Raw genomic sequence first — 21,799 nt, 5'->3', positions numbered from 1 at the left:
CATTCAACTCGTTCAATTAAAAATTCACATTAAAGGCCGATCGCCATTCAACTTGTTCAATTACACACTCACATTGAAGGTTGATCGCTCATTCAACTTGTTCGATTAAAAACTCACGTTGAAGGTCAATTGCCCATTCAAATAAAGACCGACATATTAACTAGTGAAAATTTTGCTTAAACCCATTTACACCGGATACACAACGCAATAAAAGAAACAGCTGATACATTGATAAAATCAAAAAGAGGGAGGCCACACCCCGACCTCGGAGGAGAGAGATTCAAAACCAAAAAGGCCATAACTCAGCCAAAGGCGAAACTAGTCTTCATGATCTTCGTCTTCCTTACCTTCGATCGGCCAACACAGTTGCCTCACTAAAGCATTCATCTCAACAATTGGCATAATCCGATCCAAGTACACTTCGTTGTCAAGATCGAAGGTACCAGAGGCCGACGACCCTCTATAAAGAACATGGGCCTGATGGACAGCTCGGAGGAAGCTTTGCTTCAACAACTCCTCGGTCTGGTTGAAGTTGTGATCCAGCTTTGCCTCGGCCTCGTCCCTAGCAGCTTGTAGGGTAGTCAGCTCGGTCGCTGAAGATGAAAGTTTCTCATCCCTATCCTCCACCATCTTCCTCAGTTGGGTGTTTTCAGCCACCACCCTAGCCATTTCGGCCTCCACCTCCGCCAAGCGGCGCCAAGCCTCAACAGCCTCCTGCTAAATTTTCTCCTTCTCAGTCACCTCCGAGTCCAGTCTCTTTGAGAGGTCGGAGTTAGCAGCCAAAGACTGCTTCAGATGACCGGACGCCTCAGCCAACTCATGATCTAGTCGGGATATCTCCTCGGCATGGCGATCTCGTTCTTGACACCCAGTTGGATCATGAACATTGAGCGGCACAACATTTCCAAGCCGCCCCTTAGCAAGTCCGATGAAGGGACGACTCGGATAACCTCCCGGGTGGCTTCGGAAAGCGTCAGGCGCACCCCCCGAGTGAACTGCATGTCACCCCTAGAAGGGTCAGGGGTGACATCGATACCTCCATTGATCGCTCGATCTCTGGAGGGTTGACCGCCTTTGCAACGCGCTTGGGCCAGGGTGAATCCACCTCAATCGCCTCCCGACGAGGGGGAGGTGTCAGTAGAGAGCCAGGGGAGCGGGTGATGGTAGCAATGTTACCACCCTCCCTTGACGTCTTCTTTGATTTGCTAGAAGGGTCAGTCGAGCCCTTGCCAGCATGGGCACCCGAGTCGTTTGTTGTGTCCAGGTTGTCGATGCTACGACGTTCTTTCCTCTCGACCGCCCGTTTTCGATAAGCATCCAACACATCGACACCAGCGGGAGATTCTTGGGCCATAATTTCTGCAAAAAAAGAACAAGTGTTAGAAGACAAAGCATAAGACCGACCGTTAGCAGAAATAAAGTCCCATACCCTTAACGGTCGCCCATTGCATCGACTCGGTATAAGCACCGATAAGCTTCCTTGTGGGAAGCTTCCTCGGGAGTGCATCGAAGAGTGAGGGAATCTCTAACTCATCAGCACTCCCCATCGGCCTCGGTCACTCCTTAAAGTCACGAGGTTTGCTAGTCCAGTAGAGGGGAAACCGCGACTGACTAGTCTTGTCAAAGAAATAGGTCGTCATCTCCGGTCGAATGATAACCTTAACGAATCTCTCTTTAAATCTCTTATAGGAAACGAAGAAAGAATTGAAAAGAACACTCCCTGACTGACCGATCAACGAGTTCCATGAGACAAGACTGGTTGGGTGAGAGGTGTAGTAGGAGAGAAAAGAAGAGGGAGAAGGGTGAAGACACAAGACGTCACACAACAGGCGAAAGGCCTGGATGAACGCTTAGGTGTTTGGATGAATCTGGTAAAAGAAGGAGGGACTGGTACCTGGTCTCCCCATACAAACACTCTCGATAGATGAGCATGGTTCAACGCTAAAGAAGCTAGAATGCCCACCTGCCTTTAAAACCGGACACTTATCCAAAAACTTGGATACAAAAGTTGTAGTCGAATAGGCAGACGAGATCCCAACCACCTTAGGGTCTACCCAACTAAGATCCACAAGAGGAACACCTTGGGGGGAGAGCCCGACCGGTCAACAGCCTTGGCTGGGTCATCCCCCTTAACAACCTCTACCTGAAGTGGCACGTCGGCCACCCCGACCGACAAGGAGTCGGTTGTAGAGGACCCAGAAGAAGAAGAAGAAGAAGAAAAAGAAGACGACGAAGAGGACAGACAGACAAGAGAAAGAGAAGGGTGATCAGAAGAAGATGTGGGCCGAGACAAGGTTGACGTGACTAACCTCATATAAAGCTGAAGACCGGGAACAAAGCAGAAGGGTGAGAGAACACTCGGTTATCGAAGCATAGGCGAGAGATACCTCGGCTATCAAAACACTCAAGCAGAGAAGTAACACAATATCTCGGCACTGTTGGGACCACTATTTATAGGAGCCAAGGACCTCAAAAGACGAAGCGTCGCAACGATCTCAACCATTAGATCTCCTAGATCCAATGGCCCACAACGCTTCGCGCCCAAAAAACCCCTCATTAATGCGAGTCATGTCATGCTACTTGAGGTCATCAGGAAGTCCAACAGTCACATACCTAATGATAACTGACCGACACCTATCATCAAAGGCTCATCGAATACATCTACCCTCGATCCTAGGGGCAAGTGTATTGGTATGGACCGACTGGTAGAGGTGTACCTTCATCCGTTAGCTTTTCTTTGGTGGATTGGCGGAAGCATTCATGGAAGAGAATGAGCAAGGAACTCACGTAGAGTTGTGGACTCCTTGAAGGTGCATGCTAGGTGTGGAGAGTGAGTGGTGAGGCCATCTCACTTGGCTAAGGTGAAGAATGAAGATTAAAAAGTCTATCCTAAAGAGGTAGGAGACAAGGAGCAAAATTGGCACAATTTTTGAAGCAATTTGCTCTAGAATAATCTTGCCATTTCATGAACCAAGCACCTCCTTATAAAGGATTGGAGGGTCAAAATTGGAACAGTCAAATACAAATGAAATAAAAGCTAAATAAAATGTGATGCATTTGACGCCAAATTTGAGACATAACACATGGAACATGTGATGGAAAGCTTTTAAGCACATGGAACATGTGCTCTCTTCTCCAAGGCTTTAGTCATAACCGACCTTGGTTAATTTAGGTGTTCAAAGAACCTTCATTTAACCAAGGTTGGTTTTTAGGTACCAAATTTCACCTAAAAAGAATTACAAGTAAAATTTCCTATTCTACTTTAACAAGAAAAATAAATCCTACTTCTTTACTAGAGTTATGGCTTTTTAAACATGTAAAGAAGGTTTCTCTGCCATCAGTAGCAGTATTCCAATCTTTTTTATCCCTCTTGGCCATGGCTCTAGTGGTAGGCCCGGATCTTCTCTTTGTTGGGCTTGCACTTGGACTTGTCCTTGGGTATCTTCCATCATCCCCTCCCTCTTGAAAAGGATTTGTCCTCAAATCCAATGCTTCTACTTCTTCTTCTTCATTACTTCCTACAAAAGGCATTAAGTCCACAACATTAAAAGTATGATGAATTCCATATTCTTCAAGTAAATCAAGAATGTATGCATTGTTGTTAATTCTTTTGAGGACTTGGAAGGGTCTGTCACCTCGAGGACTAAGTTTGGACTTCCTCTTAGTTGGAAATCTATCTTTCCTAAGATGAAGCCAAACTAAATCTCTTTCTTCAAATACTATCTCTCTCTTCCCCTTATTGTTATGTTTTGTATATTTCTCAGTTTGCTGTTGTATTTGTTCTTTAATCCTCTCATGCATTTTTTCTTAACAAATTCAACTTTTTTTACTCCTTCCTTATGTAAAATTCTTATGGATTAGGAAGTGGCAACAAATCTAAAGGAGTAAGAGGATTAAATCCATAAACAACCTCAAATGGAGAAATATTAGTAGTTTTATGAACTACTCTATTGTATGAAAACTCAATATGAGGAAGATGCTCATCCCAAGATTTATGGTTGCCTTTCATGACTGCCCTAAGCATAGTACCAATAGATCGATTTACAACTTCGGTTTGTCCATTCGTTTGAGGATGACAAGAAGTTGAAAAATTCAATTTGGTTCCAAATCTTTCCCAAAGGGTTCTCCAAAAATAACTTATAAATTTTGGATCTCTATTGGACACTATGCTTCTAGGTAGTCCATGAAGTCTTACCACATCTCTAAAGAAAAATCTAGAGATATTATTTGCATCATCCACTTTGTGGCATGGAATAAAATGTGCGATTTTACTAAAACGATCCACAACCACAAAAATGGAATCAAAACCTCTTGCAATCCTAGGAAGTCCAAGAATAAAATCCATGTTAATGTCTTCCCATGGAGCACTTTCAAAAGGTAAAGGAGTATAGAGTCCATGAGGCATTATTTTAGACTTAGCTTTTAAACATGATATGCATCTAAAACAATGTCTTTGGACGTCTCTTCTCATATGCGGCCAAAAGAATTTTCCTTTTAAAAGCTGTAGAGTCTTATCAACTCCAAAATGGCCCATGAGACCTCCTTCATGAGATTCTTTTACAAGAAGTTTTTTATGTGTTCCTTGAGGTATACAAAGTTTTCCTTCTTTAAAAAGATACCCCCCAAACACATAAAATCCTCCTTGTGCTCTATGTTCACATTTAGAAAAGATGGATGCAAAATCATGATCTTCTTTGTAGAGTTCAATTATGTTTTCAAATCCAAGAATTTGGGCTCCAAGTTTTGAAAATAGGGCATGTCTCCTTGAGAGAGCATCGACCACAATGTTTGTACTACCCTTCTTGTATTTGATAACATAAGGAAATTGTTCAAGAAATTCTATCCATTTTGCATGTCGTTTGTCCAACTTATGTTGACCTTTCAAATATTTTAAAGACTCATGATTACTATGAATGACAAATTCTTTAGATACTAGATAGTGCTCCCAAGTCTTTAAGGCCTTCACAAGTGCATAGATCTCTTTATCATAGGTGGGGTAGTTGAGAGTGGCTCCATGAAGTTTTTCACTAAAATAAGCAATTGGATGTCCACCTTGCAACAACACGACATATGCCTACTCCCGATGCATCACACTCTAGCTCAAAAGTTTTTGCAAAATTTGGTAAAGTTAGAATGAGTGCATTAGTGAGTTGAGCTTTTAGCCTCTTAAAGGTTTGATCTTGCTTCTCGGTCCAACAAAATGGAGCGTCTTTCTTCACTAACTCATTGAGTGGTGAAGCTAGACTCGAGAAGTTAGGCACAAATCTTCTATAAAAGCTTGCTAATCCATGAAAACTCCTAACTTCCCCTACATTTTGTGGAATTGGCCATTCTTGGATGGCGTTGATTTTTTCGGGGTCAACATGTACCCCATTTTTGTTAACTATAAACCCTAAAAATACTAAACTATCAACACAAAAGGTACATTTATCTCTATTAACAAACAAACTATTATACCTAAGCACTAGGAGAACTTCCCTAAGGTGACTTAGGTGAGATTCTAGGCTTTTGCTATATACTAAAATATCATCAAAATAAACTACTATATATTTACCTATACAATCCCTTAAGACATGATTCATTAGCCTCATGAAAGTGCTAAGTGCATTAGTGAGCCCAAAAGGCATCACTAACAACTCATATAGTCCAAATTTGGTTTTAAAAGCGGTTTTCCACTAATCACCTTCTTTAATTCTAATTTGGTGATATCCATTTTTAAGATCAATTTTAGAAAATATGGTGAACCCATGCAATTCATCAAGCACAACACATTCAAGTATTGGAATTGGATGCCTATACTTGATGGTGATGTTATTGATGGCTCTACAATCACAACACATTCTCCACTTGCCATCTTTTTTGGGCATCAACAAGACAGGTACAACACAAGGACTTAGGCTATTTTGAACCCAACCCTTATCCAACAAATCCTACACTTGTGATTCTATCTCCTTAGTTTCTTCAGGATTAGTTCTATAGGCTGGTCTATTGGGTAGACTAGCTCCTGAAACTAAATCTATTTGATGTTCAATTCCTCTAAAAGGTGGAAGTCCACTAGGGCCATCCTTAGAGAATATGTCATCAAAGTCTTTTAAAATATCTTTTACTTGAGGAGGTAGAACACAAGTCTCAGTAAGTGTGGCAGTGCATGTAAGTGTTCCTTTAGAAAGTAGGAGGCTTGAAGGTTGTTCAAAAAGAAGTATTTTTTCAATCTTATTTTCAAATTTTTCTTTTACTTTTTGAATGACCTTGTGGGAAGGAACACTCTTCTCCCATGTCTCTTTTTCCTTAAGGGCTTTTTCTTGGTTTTCTACTCTCTCTTTTTTCTCTTCCTCTCTTTTTTTCCTCATTTGCACTTGGTCTTTTATCACTTGGGAAGATGATAAGGGATAAAGTACAAACTTCTTTTCTTTGTGAGTGAAAGTAATCTCATTGGTAAGACCATTGTGCATAGTTTTCTTATCAAATTGCCAAGGTCTACCAACAAAATATGACAAGCTTCCATAGGAACTACATCACACAAAACTTTATCTTTATAGTTCCCCACAGAAAACTCGACTTTCACTTGTTGATCTACAGTTAACTCCCCATCTTCATTGATCCATTAAAGTTTGTAAGGTTTAGGATGAGGGATTAATTGTAGATTCAACTTTTCAACCATCCTAGCGCTACAACAGTTGCAGCAAGAACCACTATCCACAATGAGAGAACACACATTTTCAAAAACTTTACACCTTGTGTGAAAAATGCTCTCCCTTTGTGTCTCTTGGTTCATACTAGGTTGATTGTTGAGGGTTCTACGGATCATCATTAACTCACCCTCACATGGATAAGCCCCTTCACTATTTTTTTTTCTTCTTCCCCGTTAGCTTCATCACTTTGGCTACTATATACATCATTACCCCTCAAGAATATAGTTCTCCTATTTAGGCATTGGGCAGCTATATGACCTCTTCCAAAGCATTTAAAACATTTTTTATCTCTGCTACGGGGTTGTGGGGTTATCACTTCTTTATCTATATTTTTGGGAGTTTCCTTATATCTTTCCTTTGAAGTTTCCTCTTTTTTATACTCTCTCTTGGGATAGGAGTTAAAATATGAACCTTCCCTATGACTTTTCCTTAAATTTTGTTGTTCAACTTTGATACAAATTTGAATTAAATCATCCAAGTCTCTATAGGGTAAAAGTTCAACTCTATCTCTAATCTCAAGATTGAGTCCACTTAAAGTCTTGCTATGGTAGTGGTCTCGGACTCTCTAATTGAGGTTCTCATCATGTATAATTCCATTTTCTACCTATATTCGTCTACATTCATAGTCTTTTGTTGGAGTCTTTGGAGCTTGTCCATTAACACCCTATTATAATAGGAGGGAATATGGCGGCGTCTTAAGGCTCCCTAAGATCATTCCAATACTCTATGGGAGGGTCCTTATGAAGGCGCCTATCTTGCTCAAGGGAAATCCATCAATACATAGCATTACCATGAAAGATTAGGGTGGCTAGGGGTACCTTTCGTTCCTCACTCACTCTATGGCAAGCAAACAATTGTTCTACCTTCATTTCCCAATCTAGATAAGCTTTTACGTTTTCTTTTCCATGGAAATAAGGTAGGTCTACCCTAACCTCCTTAGCGCTTTCTTGTCTTTCTCTTCTAGCTCTCCTAGGGGGTGGTTGATAATAGTCATTAATTCTAAGATTTTGTTCCCCAAAAGAATCATCTCCCCTAGAGCTAGATGCATGAGAACTTTTTTTTGATTTGTTGTATTCATCCCTTTCTCTAACCAATTTCACTCTTCTATCATCAAAGCAAAATGTTCATCCCTCTCTTTGAGTTGGGACTCATATTGCAATTGTCTATATGAAAGTGATTGAAAGTCTTGTGCTAATTGTTTCAAAAGAGTTGATCGACACCCTACCTTATTCCATTAACGCTCAAACCAAGGTCAGTGAACCCAAACTACCATTAAGAATTAGGTAATACGACCGTAAGTATGATCCATTCCACTAATCAGACCCAATAAGGTAAGCCCATTAAAATAATATAAATACCACACATTCCATGAAGAAAGGTACGCCATTATCACGGTACACTCCCAAGTGTCAAATACCTTCTTTACTGACTTGAGCGTCGGAGTGCCTTCTGCAAGTACCTCTCCCATTTGCCATTCACCCGAGATTGAGAGACTGAGAGCGCGAAGGCCAGAAGGATCGTAGTGAAGCTTTAGCAACCTGCTCGAAGGAAGGAAGAAGACAAAGCCTTCAATAGTTCTCTAAGTCTCATCTCTCTAGTAGGAACAGGTTCCACCGTAGAGATGGAAGAGTCATTTCATGAAAAACATCGCGTCTGACCCATATACTAAACAAAAATTATGATAATAATTGTGGAGTGATATGATATAACCATGCCACACTTTTTTTATCTTATTTAACCTCCACCTGAAAAGCCCATCAATATGACTCGATTGATCATCACTTCCCCTTTCCATTTGTCTAAGATGGTTTACACATATGTAAGGACTTGTTAGACTCCAAGCTCATCGCACAACTATCTCACCTAACAAGTGGGAGAAAGCATCTTGTCATCATATATTAGGATATGAGGAACTTGGAACCTGCAGATGATAGATTCTTAGATAAACTTATTTAATTTTTCAGCTGTAATTTCCACAAGATTCTACTTCCACCCACTTTGTGACATACTCAATTGACACTATTAATAAATTTCATCTATGGAATATAAAGTTTAGACACATGCACATATCGATGAATCAAATTTAAAAGACATTTTTTTGGATCTATAATACCATAATTTTTTAAAAATTTAAATTTATTATATAAATTTCCATTATGATTATAGAAATAAAAAATAAAACTTATATATAATAAAAAATACTTAAATTATATATAAGAATATTTTTATTTAATCTCCAATCATATTTTCATATAATGTGAAATTTGTTGAAGTTAATTAGTTTTTAAATAAATTTCAATTAAGTATATTTTTTTCAATGACAATCTCCTATCATATAATTTATTATGTCATATAGATTCTGTCTTGGTGTTTTATATTTTAGAAATTAGACATGTAGAGTGTGTAGAGTGTCCATGTGACATGTACAATTACTTTGGTGGTGTGATATTTAACTCTCCATGCCACTGACAGTTGCGAATTTCTAAACAAATTGAGAAAAATTTCCTCTCTAAAAAGGTCAATGAAAATCGTTCTTAAGAATTTTACTCGATGTGACGGCAACATATATCCTCATGTACCTTCTCTATTATCTGACGAATATGGTTGTCCTCTACGCACCTTAATAAAGGAGTTGAAAATACTCTTCGAAACAAATTTCCATCATATACTACGTACTGTGAAGCATTACATTAAACGATAGTTGCTTCATTTGGGCTTTTCGATGCTTTTCCTTCTGTCAACAATCATATGTACGATGTTATCCAAGACCATTGCTTTATTTCTAGTGATAGAACAACAAGTTCCTCCATCGACACTTGGTACATCCACACATATTGATGATTACCTGACATCGTTGTACTGTCAAGCTTCAAAACAAGGTATTCGTGCATTTTGTCTCTAGGAACATACAATAGTTCATTCTCTTCTTAGTTCTCAATTCCGCAGCCTCAATATGAGAGGTTGCCCTCAATAGCCTACTAGTATATAGTATGGAATAACACTAATAGTTTATATCGTTACTTTAAGTAAATTAGTTTATCAATTATATATTTGGTATCATTGCTAATTACACAGAATGATCTGTATTAGATTGATTTTTAAAATTAATAAACTAAATTGGACTTATTAATATTAAAAACTAAAGTTAAATAAATTAGTAAATTGGTCATTATATAATAAGTAACTTGTGAAAGAAGCCTAGGGTAGAGTTGTGCTCCCATAATATAATAATATATTGCACATAATACTCATGACAGCCCGACAAACTATTAGAAGGTTTCTTCTATTTACTGAACAAAACAGAATCAATCAGTGAAATAGTGCTAACCATGATCCTGTTATAACTTATGCAAATCACACAGCAGATCTAAAATGGATGGATTCTGAACAAATTAATGACATATATGCATGGAATACAAATCCATTATATGTAGTTCAAAGATAGAACTCTTGTTTTTTGTGTGGTTTGAGAAGAACATGAAGTTAACAGAACAGAAGCAGAGCAGATTATGTTATAGGCAGACATGCAGAACAAAAAATCCAATTAACCCATATCTTTTATCTCAAATTGACTATTGAAATATTCAAGATACCAGCTATAAAGTGTGAAGATATGTTAAGATGGCCACAAAATAATATTAATGTTAGATGATTTCATACATGATCAGAATTTAAATTGCAGCTCCCATGGTGTGCATCATTTCAATTTTACTTAGTGCAGTTCAAGCGCAGTCGTGAAAGCATTTGAAAAAGGAGTTTCCTTTTCTTTGTTTCTCCAATGGAAACACATTTGATGTGAGAGATAAAGGACCAGTACTCACCAGACTCTGGTTCACATTTTCGACCCAATTCAGGGCAACCATCTATGATCAAATCTTCAAGAGCTCGTAGACGATGCATGTCACTTGGGAGATGCAACAACTGAGGACAGTTAACAATACGGAGCATCTTAAGATGAGTCATTGTGTTAAGCCACTCAGGAAGCATCTCAAGACAATGACAATTTGAAATTGACAATGTTCTCAAAGTGTTGGAGGCTCCTTGAATCCATTGAGGCAATGTCTGTTGCCGTGCAGATTCCTCAATATGCAAATATTTCATCATCAATCTTTGGATTGGTCTTTCGCTGTTGAAGGACAGGTTTAGCATCACGCACCTTGTTACAATCAGAACCTCAAGTTTAGGGAGAAGATGAAGAGGTAAGGACTCTAGGTTCGCACATGATTGAATCATCAAAACTTCAAGGGATGGGAGTTGTGCCTGTGCTCCTCGGAACAAAAACTTCAAATTGTCACAGTATTCAAAAATCAAAGAATGAAGACTGTTCAAGCTTGCAAATTCATCCTCTGACAAAATACACTGTTTTGTGGTTATATACAATTTTCGGAGGCTGATTAACATCCCTAATCGTTTAGGCAATGTTTCAAGGCCCAAGCATCTTCTTAAAGACAACATTTGTAAGTTTTGGAGTTTGCAAAAAGAATTAGGAAGTCTTTTTATGCTACAATTATTATCAAGACTGAGAGGTCGCAGATGCTCCAATTTAGCAATTGAATTAGGAAGTGTCTCAAAAAAGGAATCACTTAAATCTAAATGACGTAAGTATTTGTATCTTTTTATCCATGTTTCCAAAAGATATTCACTGCCAACACCCACTCCATCAACGGGAAATATTATAGTTCTCACACCTCTGAACTTGGGGAACAAAGTATGGCTTAGTGAGTCATTTTCAACAACTGATATATGCCTTATTTGCTCAGCTATTTTGTGAGTGTGGGAGTTCACCATTAGAAACTCCTCTTTCGCAACATACAGCGAAAGATCATGTACCAAATCATGTAGTTTAAAATAGTACATTGTGCCGAAGTCCTCAAAGTCCTCCAGAAATGATCTTGAATATAACTCATATATATAGTTTTCCAACATTCTCTATCTTCTGATTTCCAAATGGTGATCGAAGTAATCCAAGTGTGACCCAAAAGTTAGCCATTTCAGCACTGGTAAAGCCAAAATCTTTAGGATAAAGAGAAAAGAAAGCAAAACAGTGCCTCAAATAGGATGGCATTTGATCATAGCTCAACTTTAGGGAAGGTAAAATGTCATCTTTCTGTTGTTTTAGGTTCCATAGCTCATGGTCTCTCATATTTTCCCATCTTTCTAAATCAAGCACTGAGAACAGGGAACTTCCTGATGTTTTTAGTGCTAGTGGCACCCCTCCGCACTTTTTCACTATTTCTTTTCCAATTTCCACTAGATTTGGGTGTTCTTTTTCTTCACCTTCCCTAAATGCCCATTTGAGAAACAGAGATAAGCAATTCTCCGCAGAAAGACCTTCTAAAACATACGAGGGAACAGTGCCCATCATGGAAGCAATTGAGTGACTCCGTGTTGTCACTATGATTTTGCTTCCAATTGCACCAACTTTAATTAAATCTTTCAACTCTATCCATTTTGAACGATCCTCATTCCATACATCATCCAAGACTAGTAGATACTTCTGGTAAGAAAGTTTATGTCTAAGACGACTTTGTAACTGCTCAATATCTAAATTGTTAATGCTTTCTTGAGGAACAGCAGAAATGGTTGGATCAGAAGCAGAGTTGATGATTTTAACAATTATCTGTCTTATGTCAAAGTCATCAGAAATACACACCCACATCTTCAACGGGAAAAGATCATCCATTCTCTTATCATTGAACACCAACTTTGCTAGTGTGGTCTTCCCCAACCCTCCAATACCTACTATGGGAATAACACAAACACTTTGATCTCCATAACCATCACCATGAAGGTGAGGTTGCATCAAAAGCTTCATAATTTCTTCCCTATTCTTCTCCCTTCCTATAACCCTTGAAGCATCAACATGAGAATAAGTCATTTCTCTCCTTTGCAGACGGCTGTGATCAATATCAATCTTCTCAAGACCAAACATGCTCCCATCTGCTGCTATCTTATCCAATCTACGCCTAACATTTTTTATTTGCCTAACCATCCTAAAACGGAAAACAAGAGAATTAGATGAAGAAAAGAAGTGGTCTACCTTCATCCTGGTGCTGCCTGAAGCTTTGAGAACTTGTTTTCTCAGGCTTTGGTTCTCAAATCCATCCAACACATCTTCCGCATCTAGGCAGACATTTTGAATCTGCCTGAGCCATTCACGCAACCCATGGTTCTTCTCCTTCTTCTCCTCAGCATCCAACAGCATGCCTTTTACAATTAACAAGGTGTCTCTCAGACCTTGCACATCCTCATACAGATCAAAGGCTCGAGAAACTTCTTCATAAAGATTAGATGCAAGCTTCCCTAGCAGTGATTCAGCAATTCCGAAGACAAAATATTCGGCCATGTTCTTGGTGAAAGAGCACAAAGTAGTTGTTATACAAGTTTGTGTTTGTGGGGTTTGGCCTTCCACATGTCAATTATACCCGTATAGCCTTATTACAAGTCAACAAACAGAGCTCAAGTCTCTTAGTCAATTTTCACTGTTTAAGGTTAAATGTTACTTTTAGTTGTTTATCTTTTGGGGTTAAGTCAACGGATTGAATTTAAGTCTGAAGTATTTCATATCTTTTACAAGGTTTATTTTTTAATGTTTTAATTAAAACGTTAAATAGATTAAGAGAGTTTTAAAATAAGTTGGTGACTCTCCTTTTTTAATATACTATCCATTTTAAATCCAGCAATTATTAATTTAATAGTCTTTTTTAGAGTGATGCAACCATAGTTATTTTATAGATTTTTCTTCGAATTTGATGTTCTGTTATTCCATCAATATTCCATTCTGTAACGCCATTTCCATCAAAGGTGGAGGGATGTTCTAACACCCATTCTTCAAATTGAATGTCCAATAGGGTTGGTTGTTTATAATAGTTTCTACTAGTTGGAAAATGATTGGGTTTATAATATTTTGATTTAGGATTTCTTCAACTTTTTGTATGGTGTTTACCTTTGATATATTTAAAATTTTTTTTTTTTTTAATTTCTTCCAATGTTGTATTAGCATATCTTCCTATTTTCAGATCTTTTAATTCTTGTTTGGAGAATTGAAACGGTTTTATTAGCGATTTTTCTAAACTTTTACTTTTGTTTCCTACATTTGATTCATTGTTATTTGTAGTTATTGCTACTTGGTATAATTGATTGTGATAATGAAGTTGACTATGAATATTCAAATATTTTGAATGTCTTATGTATCTATTTCTCATTTTTCTCTAAGCATTTAAAAAGGGGAAGTTATTGTTGAAGCTGGAGGAAGCTTCTTCCCTACCAAGACTTGATGTGTGTTTGATGAAGAAAATGGCTTGAGTGCTTTGAAGATTGTAATAGGTTTTTAGATTCATTTGTAATTAGGCTTGTAAGTGTGTATGATTGCCTTTTGCTGTATAACCTATCCTAGATGCCTAACCAAGTCTAGATCAAGCACATGATGTGGTTAAATGGGTTTTGAAAAACTTTTTAAAATGTTTTTAAAAGTTTTAAATCAGTACACAAATAAATCTGTTTTATGGAGAAAGAATCTGTTTATTTCTTCTCTGTTAAAAGGCTTTACTAAAAGTTTTGTTAGAGACCACAGACAAAGCTTAGTTCGTTATTTCAGTTAAAGCTGAGCTGGCCTACTTGTCTTCATTTAATCTGTTTCACTGTGAAAGAATCGGTTTGCCCTTTGATCAGTTGAAAGGTTTTTCACAAGTTAGTTAGGGCACCAAAGGTACAACTCAGACAGTTATTTCAGTTAGCTGAGTTGGCAGTTTTCATAAAATAAATCTGTTAAGTTCAAAAATGAATCTGTTGTTTTCATAACTGCTTTTCAATTGTTTTTTGAAAAGAAGTTAGAAACTGTTTTCTATATAAAGAAAAGTCTCTCTCACATGAATTAGTGCTGAGCAATTACGTTTTTGACAGAGATCAAACACTTTCCATGTGAGAAGAAGGATTGAAAGATTTTTGAAAGGTTTTCCAAAGAGATTTTCAAGTGTGCTTGTTCTAGGAAACCTTTGATCTTGGTGAAGGTGCTGGTGCAGTTCTGCAGCAAATTGAACTACTGGTTTTGAGTTCTTGCATCTTCTTTTCAGGTGTAATCTTTCCTTTATTCTGTTTTGTAAAGGTGTAAGTGTTAGTCACTCCTTGATAGGGTTTCTTGGAGTGCAAGGTGTGCTGAAATAGGGTTTTTTTCAGCATTGTGTATGTTGTTCTTGTAGTGTTCAAGAACTGCTGTGTTTGTAAGTGATTGGTACTGGTTTTAGTGAATTCCACCTTGGGGTAAGGTGAGACTAGATGTAGCTCTGTATGAGTGAACCAGTATAAAAACTTGTGTGCCTTGTCTTCTCATCCCTGCACTCATTTCTGGTTTTTTGTTTAATTATGTCAAGAACTAAATCTGTTCTTTTGAAATTGAATCTGTTAATTCTGGGTTTAAGTGAAAACTGTTCTTCCTTATTTGTTAAAGTTCTCTGATCATAAACAAGGCTGCTGTATATAATGGTTTAAGTGATTTGTGAACAAACTGTCCATTCATTAAAACCTGAGAAAGGATCATTCCTCTCAAAATCTTGTGTTGAGTAATTTTGCTTGATTTCTAAGCATAATTGTATCATTCATCCTCACAATATTAAACTGATCTGATTTTGTTATAATTCTCTGTTGATCACAATTTTACATTGAACAAATTCAAATTGTGCCAAGACTACTCTGAAGAATCAATCTGTTTCATGTAAAAACAATCTGTTCTTTTTGCCTCTGGAATACTGAAAAATTGTGTGTTCTTGCGAAAATTTTATAAGCTCAATTCACCCCTCCCCTCTTGAACTTAGACACTAATAGACCCAACAGTTATTACCTCCTTGTTTTCAATATTTGGGAATTTTATTTCTTCTAAAGCTGGGATTTTACATTTACAGCAACTTTGTTGTTCAAAGTTCTCCATATTATTTTTCATCGATTTTTATGACATTTAGATTTAATTTGTCTAACCAGTTTTGTTCAAACCATCTAAAATAAAGTGTTCTCGGATGGGGGTTGAGACCCATAGAACTATTGAGATCACTCCTCTATCGGTTGGTTGTCCTACGCTTCAACCTTCTTCCTTGCAAGCTCCTTCTTCCTCTCTACTCGTCACATCTCTTGGTCTTCTCATAGCACGGGCTCGGATGGTACATGCAGAAGACACTCTGACGCTCAAGTCAGCAAAAGTATTGGACACTCAGGTTTTAGAGTACTGTAGATAATGACATACCTGATTCTTGGAATATATGTGCTATTTATATTACCTTAGTGGGCCTTCCTTATTGGGACAAATTAGGGAGTTGGACCGCGCTAAGGGCTACATTACCTAGTTTCTAATTGTGAATTACCTTCACTAACTCTACTTAAGCGTAACTAGATTTTAGATGTCGGTCGACCTAGTGATGGGGACCGATACATGTAATCATTCGTCCGGCTCTCACCGGTACACTTGCCCCCAGGCTTGAGGATGATTAATCCAAAGAGTCTTAAAGAGTAGTGTGACGGTTGAGCTTTCCGAGACTTGTGGTGAGAGTTGGGTTTCTCGAGGGCTGATGTAACGTGCGGCGGCGACTAAACGTGTGACGCAACGTGTTAGAATATTTGGCTTTAAACTAAAGGGGGGGGGGGAATGATTTAAAGAGGGATTTCGAAAACTTTTAAGCCTTGAATGAAATTACTTCGAGAATATCTTGATTAAGAAATTAGTTTTTCAAAACACAAAGCTAAAAGCACAGTACCAGCAAAACAATCGGTTGTTTCGTAGAAACAATCAGTTGTTTTGCAGAAACAATCGGTTGTTTATACCAGTTTACAAATATCAAAACTGAATTTAAAGAGTTAAGGGATAGAGAAAATGCACACAGAGATTTATACTGGTTCACTCTAAACCCAGAGCTACATCCAGTCTTCTCAGAAACCACTGAGGAACACCACTAAGCAAACAAACCTAGATCACTTACAACACAACCAAGAAAGTGACATTGATCCCCTCAAGACACACACTTCTCTTAGCCAACACACCAACACTAAGAATGCTGATCTTGATCCCCTCAAGAACACACAACACTTCTAAGCAAACACACAAAGATTCTTGTTCAACAGATACAAGGATTACACTTGTTACAGAAGCAAATTTGAAATCAATACAAGCAGAAATCCTATCTCACACACTTTGATCAATCTCAATCTCTAAGTAATCTCAACTCTTTGAAAAACTCAAAAACTTGTGTTAATTGTTCTTACTCAAATCTGTTTTTCTGATGATATTCAAAGATGATGTTTGTTACCAAATCTTAACAAACTATTCATTGTATTTAAAGATTGGTCAAAGCATTAAAGACTGGAGCGTAATCAGTTAAAATCATTTAAAGCTCAGTCAAAACAAAAAACCATTTTTTTGTTATGGTACCAAAACAAACAATCGGTTGTTTCCTCGAATCAATCGGTTGTTTTAGTTTTAATAGCTCAACCATTTGAAAAACAGTTTTCAATCTTTTCTAAAAACACCTAAGTATAAAACAATCAGTTGTTTCGACAAAACAATAAGTTGTTTTTCACTTAGCTTGAAAAACACTTTTTTCTTTTAAAAAGATTGAGAATGCCTATGCTTTAGATTCAATCAAGAGTGGATTACAAAACTCAATCTACCCCAGATCCTATCTAAGACAACTCAGCAACAGCAAGCACAGCCTAGCCTTCAACATTCTTCAAAGGGTTTTGGATTCTTCAAAGCTTGAACACCACTTGGTTCAACAATCTCCTCCTATTTGATGAAGACAAATCCCTGGTGCTTGTGTTTGACTTGATTGAATCTGAAGTAGTACCTACAAAAAATAGCATATCTACCATCCAATGTTTCTTACAACAGCAGGTTAGTTTTTCACACATTTAAAACATAAAACCTGATAAACAATCGGTTGTTTACTCGAAACAATCGGTTGTTTTTATCAGCAGCAGCAGAAAACAGTTTTATATCAGAGATTTTAACAGAATTAAACAATTTCAGATAAGGATACACAAGACCAATTAATTCTCCCCCTATTTTTCTTCACAAATAGACTTTAACAGAAACAAAACAGATTTAAGAGAGATTATTAAGATCAAGGATACCTAATTCATTTCTTAGGAAGAAAAACCTCTCTTTTGGTAGTGGTTTTGTGAAGATGTCAGCTAGTTGCAGTTTGGTCTCCACAAACTTCACTTCACAATTCCCATTGTTTACATGATCCCTGATGAAATGATGTCTTATCTCAATATGTTTGGTCCTTGAGTGTTGAATCTGATTTTTGGTAAGATTGATGGCACTTGTGTTATCACACATCAAAGGGACTTTGCTGATCTTTAATCCAAAGTCTACAAGTTGTTGTTTGAGCCATAGAATCTGTGCATAGTAGCTTCCAACAACTATATACTCAGCCTCAGCAGTAGAGAGAGCAACACATGCTTGCTTTTTGCTATTCCATGAGATTAGCCTTGAGCCAAGAAGGTGGCAAGTGCCACTTGTGCTCTTCCTATCTAGCTTGCAACCTGCAAAGTCAGAATCTGAATAACCAATTAAGTGAATTGGAGAGTGAGAAGGATACCTTAACCCAACAGTTGACGTTCCTTTTAGATATTTCAGAATTCTTTTTGCAGCTTTGAAGTGTGATTCTTTAGGATTTGCTTGATATCTTGCACAAAGACACACCGCGAACATGATGTCCGGCCTACTTGCTGTTAGATATAGCAAAAAACCAATCAATCCTCTGTATTTGGTTTGATCTACACTCTTTCCAGCAGAATCAGCATCCATATAGCAGTTTGATGGCATTGGAGTGCTTGCTTCTTTGCAGCTTTCCATTTCAAATTTCTTGAGAATCTCCTTGCAATACTTTGATTGACATAGAAAATCTCATCCTTTGTTTGCTTAACCTGCAATCCAAGAAAGAAAGACAATTCTACCATCATAGACATTTCAAACTCACCTTTCATTGCAACCACAAATTCTTCACACAACCTATCTTGTGTAGCACCGAAGATGATGTCATCAACATAGATTTGTACAAGAATTATTTCTGAATTTGACTTTTTGATGAAGAGAATCTTGTCTACCATTCCCCTTTCATAACCATGTGATAGCAGAAAGTTTCTAAGTCTCTCATACCACTGCCTTGGAGCTTGCTTCAGTCCATACAAAGCTTTCTTCAACTTGAAGACATGGTTGGGATGTTGATGATCTTCAAAGCCCGGTGGTTGATCCACATACACTTCCTCATTGATGTAGCCATTTAAGAAGGCACTCTTGACATCCATTTGGTAGAGTTTGAAACCACTCATACAAGCAAAAGGCAGCAGCAACCTCATAGCCTCCAACCTAGCAACAGGGGCAAAGGTTTCACCATAATCTATGCCCTCCTCTTGATTGTAGCCTTTGGCAACTAGCCTTGCTTTGTTTCTTATGATCACACCATCTTCATCCAACTTGTTTCTGAATACCCACTTCGAACCTATAATGTTCATCTCATCTATTCTAGGGACAAGAAACCATACCTCATTCCTTGCAAACTGATTCAATTCTTCATGCATAGCTTCAACCCACTTCTCATCCTTGAGAGCTTCATCAATTGACTTTGGTTCAATTTGTGAGATGAAAGTTGTGTGCCTGCAGAAGTTTGAGATGAAGCTACGTGTGGAGACACCTTCCTTTATCTGCCCTATGATGTTTTCCACTGACAGATCTCTAGGAATCCTCCATTCTTTGGGCAGCTCACTCTGTTGCAAAATTTTAATCGGTTGTTTTTGCGAATCAACCGGTTGTTTTTCTGTACAGATTTCCAGCTTCTCCAAACTGATGCTTTGTTCATCCTCTTCAGCTCTAGTCTTCGGGATTTGGATGTTTCTGTGATCTACCTCATCAAAGACAACGTGAACTGATTCTTCTACAGTCATCAACCTCTTATTGTAGATTTTATATGCATGACTTGTGAGAGAATACCCTATGAAGATGCCAAGATCCGCTTTCTCATCAAACTTCCCCAAGTTTTCCTTTCCATTGTTGAGAACGAAACAATTGCACCCAAAAACTCTAAGATGATTGATGTTAGGCTTCCTCCCATTGAATAGTTCGTATGGAGTCTTCTTCAGAATGGGCCTAATAAGCACTCTATTCATCACATAACAAGACGTGCTCACTGCATCCGCCCAAAAGTACTTAGGAAGAGATGATTCACTAAGCATTGTCCTTGCTAGCTCTTCAAGAGACCTGTTCTTCCTTTCTACCACACCATTTTGCTGTGGAGTTCTTGGAGCAAAGAAGTTGTGCAGAATCCCCATCTTCTCACAGAACTTGTTGAACTTCTCATTTTGGAATTCTCCTCCATAATCACTTCTAATAGAGCCTATGTTGCAGTTCTTTGTATTTTGTAACCTTCTTGCTAGCTTCTTGAATGCAGAAAAGGAATCACTCTTTGATTCCAAGAAAAGAGTCCAAGTGAACCTAGAAAAGTCATCAACAATAACAAGAGCATAATAATTTCCACCAAGACTCATAGTTCTTGAGGGTCCAAAGAGATCCATGTGAAGAAGTTCAAGGGGTTTTAAAGAAGAAACAACATTTTTTATTTTAAAAGAACTTTTCACTTGTTTCCCTTTTTGGCACGCTTCACAAATGTGATCCCTCTCAAACTTGAGCTTTGGTAGCCCAATCACAAGATCCCTTAAAATTATCTTGTTCAAGTGATTCATGTGAATATGAGCAATTCTTTTATGCCAAAGCCAAGATTCATCTTGCTTGGATAGAAGACATCCAATTGAACATGGTGAAGAGATATCTAGAAGATACACATTATTGACTCTCTTACCTACCAACATTACCTCTTTGGTGTTGGGTAGATAAATTTCACATGTGTTTGGCTTGAACATCACTTGATATCCCTTGTCACATAGTTGGTTAATGCTCAACAGATTGTGCTTTAGACCTTCTACATAGAGCACATCATGGATGACCAAGATGTCTTTGTCTCCTATGGATCCTCTCCCAAGAATCCTTCCTTTATTGTTGTCCCCATAGGTGACATGCCCTTCTTGCTTAAAGGAGATGCTCAGGAACATTGTTTTGTCCCCTGTCATGTGTTTGGAACATCCACTGTCCAAGTACCATTGTTGCTTGCTCTCCTCCAAGATTTCCTACAAAGAAGATTTTCAAGTACAAAGATTTGGTCCCCTTATGAATATGGGTCCATTTTGTTTATATTCATCAATTGAATCTTTATTGCACTTAGGAATCCACTTCTTAAAGTCTCTAGGAACAACAGATTTTCTAATTTTACAGAACCTCACAGAATGACCTCTTTTCATGCAATAGAAGCATGTAACAATCGGTTGTTTCGATGGTCCAATCGGTTGTTTTTCTGGCATTTTCGAAAATGATTTTGAAAATCTATCTTGTTTATTTTGTGGGTTAAAACCCAATCCAGCTTTTCCAAAAACACAGTTTTGAGATGCCAAGACACTCTCAAAGTTGGATTGACCTTTAGAAAGCTTATCCACAGTTTTAACAAGATAGTGAACCTTATTTTCAAGATTTTCGCAATTTTCACAAAAAAGAGTATTACACTTGCAAGAGGAGTTTTTGTAAATGATTTCAAGGTTTTCAAAATCTGTTTTTGAATTTTCTAATTTCTCTTCCAGTGATTTTACTCTGTTTTCAAGCCAGCTATTCTTTTCTTTTAACCGATTGTTCAAGAGGGCCAATCGGTTGGCTTCTTCATGTATTTCTTGAAAAGCTAGAAGTAATTGACCATAATTTTCAGAGTTTGAGGAGTTAGATGAACTTACACTACTTGAGTCATCCTCCTTTCTGGCCATGAAGCAGATGTTGAGGCTTTTCTTGTTTTTCCTTCTTTTCCTTCTTGCTTGACTCTTTAACCTTGCCTCCTTTGGTTCATTGTTTCCATGAGCAGCCTTGAGTGTGTCCCACATCTCTTTAGCAGTTTTGCATTTTGATATCCTGAAAAACTCATTAGTATCTAGTGCAGAAGCTATTATGTTTTCAGTAGTACAATCAAGCTTGGCCATTTTACATTCATCATTGGTCCATTGAGACAAAGGTTTTGCAATGAAAGAAC

The 21,799-nt window shown here is 37.8% G+C and overlaps 1 protein-coding gene and 1 pseudogene across 1 annotated transcript; both read right to left on the bottom strand.

Moving 5' to 3' along the window:
• Nucleotides 1–5,930: 5,930 nt before the first annotated feature.
• LOC137815980 (uncharacterized) lies at nucleotides 5,931–6,452 on the bottom strand. The gene has a single exon (XM_068619086.1). The coding sequence runs from the start codon at nucleotides 6,450–6,452 to the stop codon at nucleotides 5,931–5,933; it is 522 nt and encodes a 173-aa protein (XP_068475187.1).
• A 3,796-nt stretch (nucleotides 6,453–10,248) lies between these two features.
• Nucleotides 10,249–13,146, bottom strand: LOC137814043 (disease resistance protein RGA2-like; annotated as a pseudogene).
• Between the last annotated feature and the right edge of the window lie 8,653 nt (nucleotides 13,147–21,799).

Source organism: Phaseolus vulgaris, chromosome 1, assembly GCF_000499845.2.
Source record: "Phaseolus vulgaris cultivar G19833 chromosome 1, P. vulgaris v2.0, whole genome shotgun sequence".
NCBI classification, from domain to species: Eukaryota; Viridiplantae; Streptophyta; class Magnoliopsida; order Fabales; family Fabaceae; genus Phaseolus; species Phaseolus vulgaris.
Note: the sequence above shows the minus strand (reverse complement) of the source record. Positions and strands in the feature narration are given on the sequence as shown.

What these genes read in the sequence shown, in the direction of transcription:
- LOC137815980 (XM_068619086.1), bottom strand. Translation starts at nt 6,452, where the DNA reads ATGCACAATGGTCTTACCAATGAGATTACTTTCACTCACAAAGAAAAG.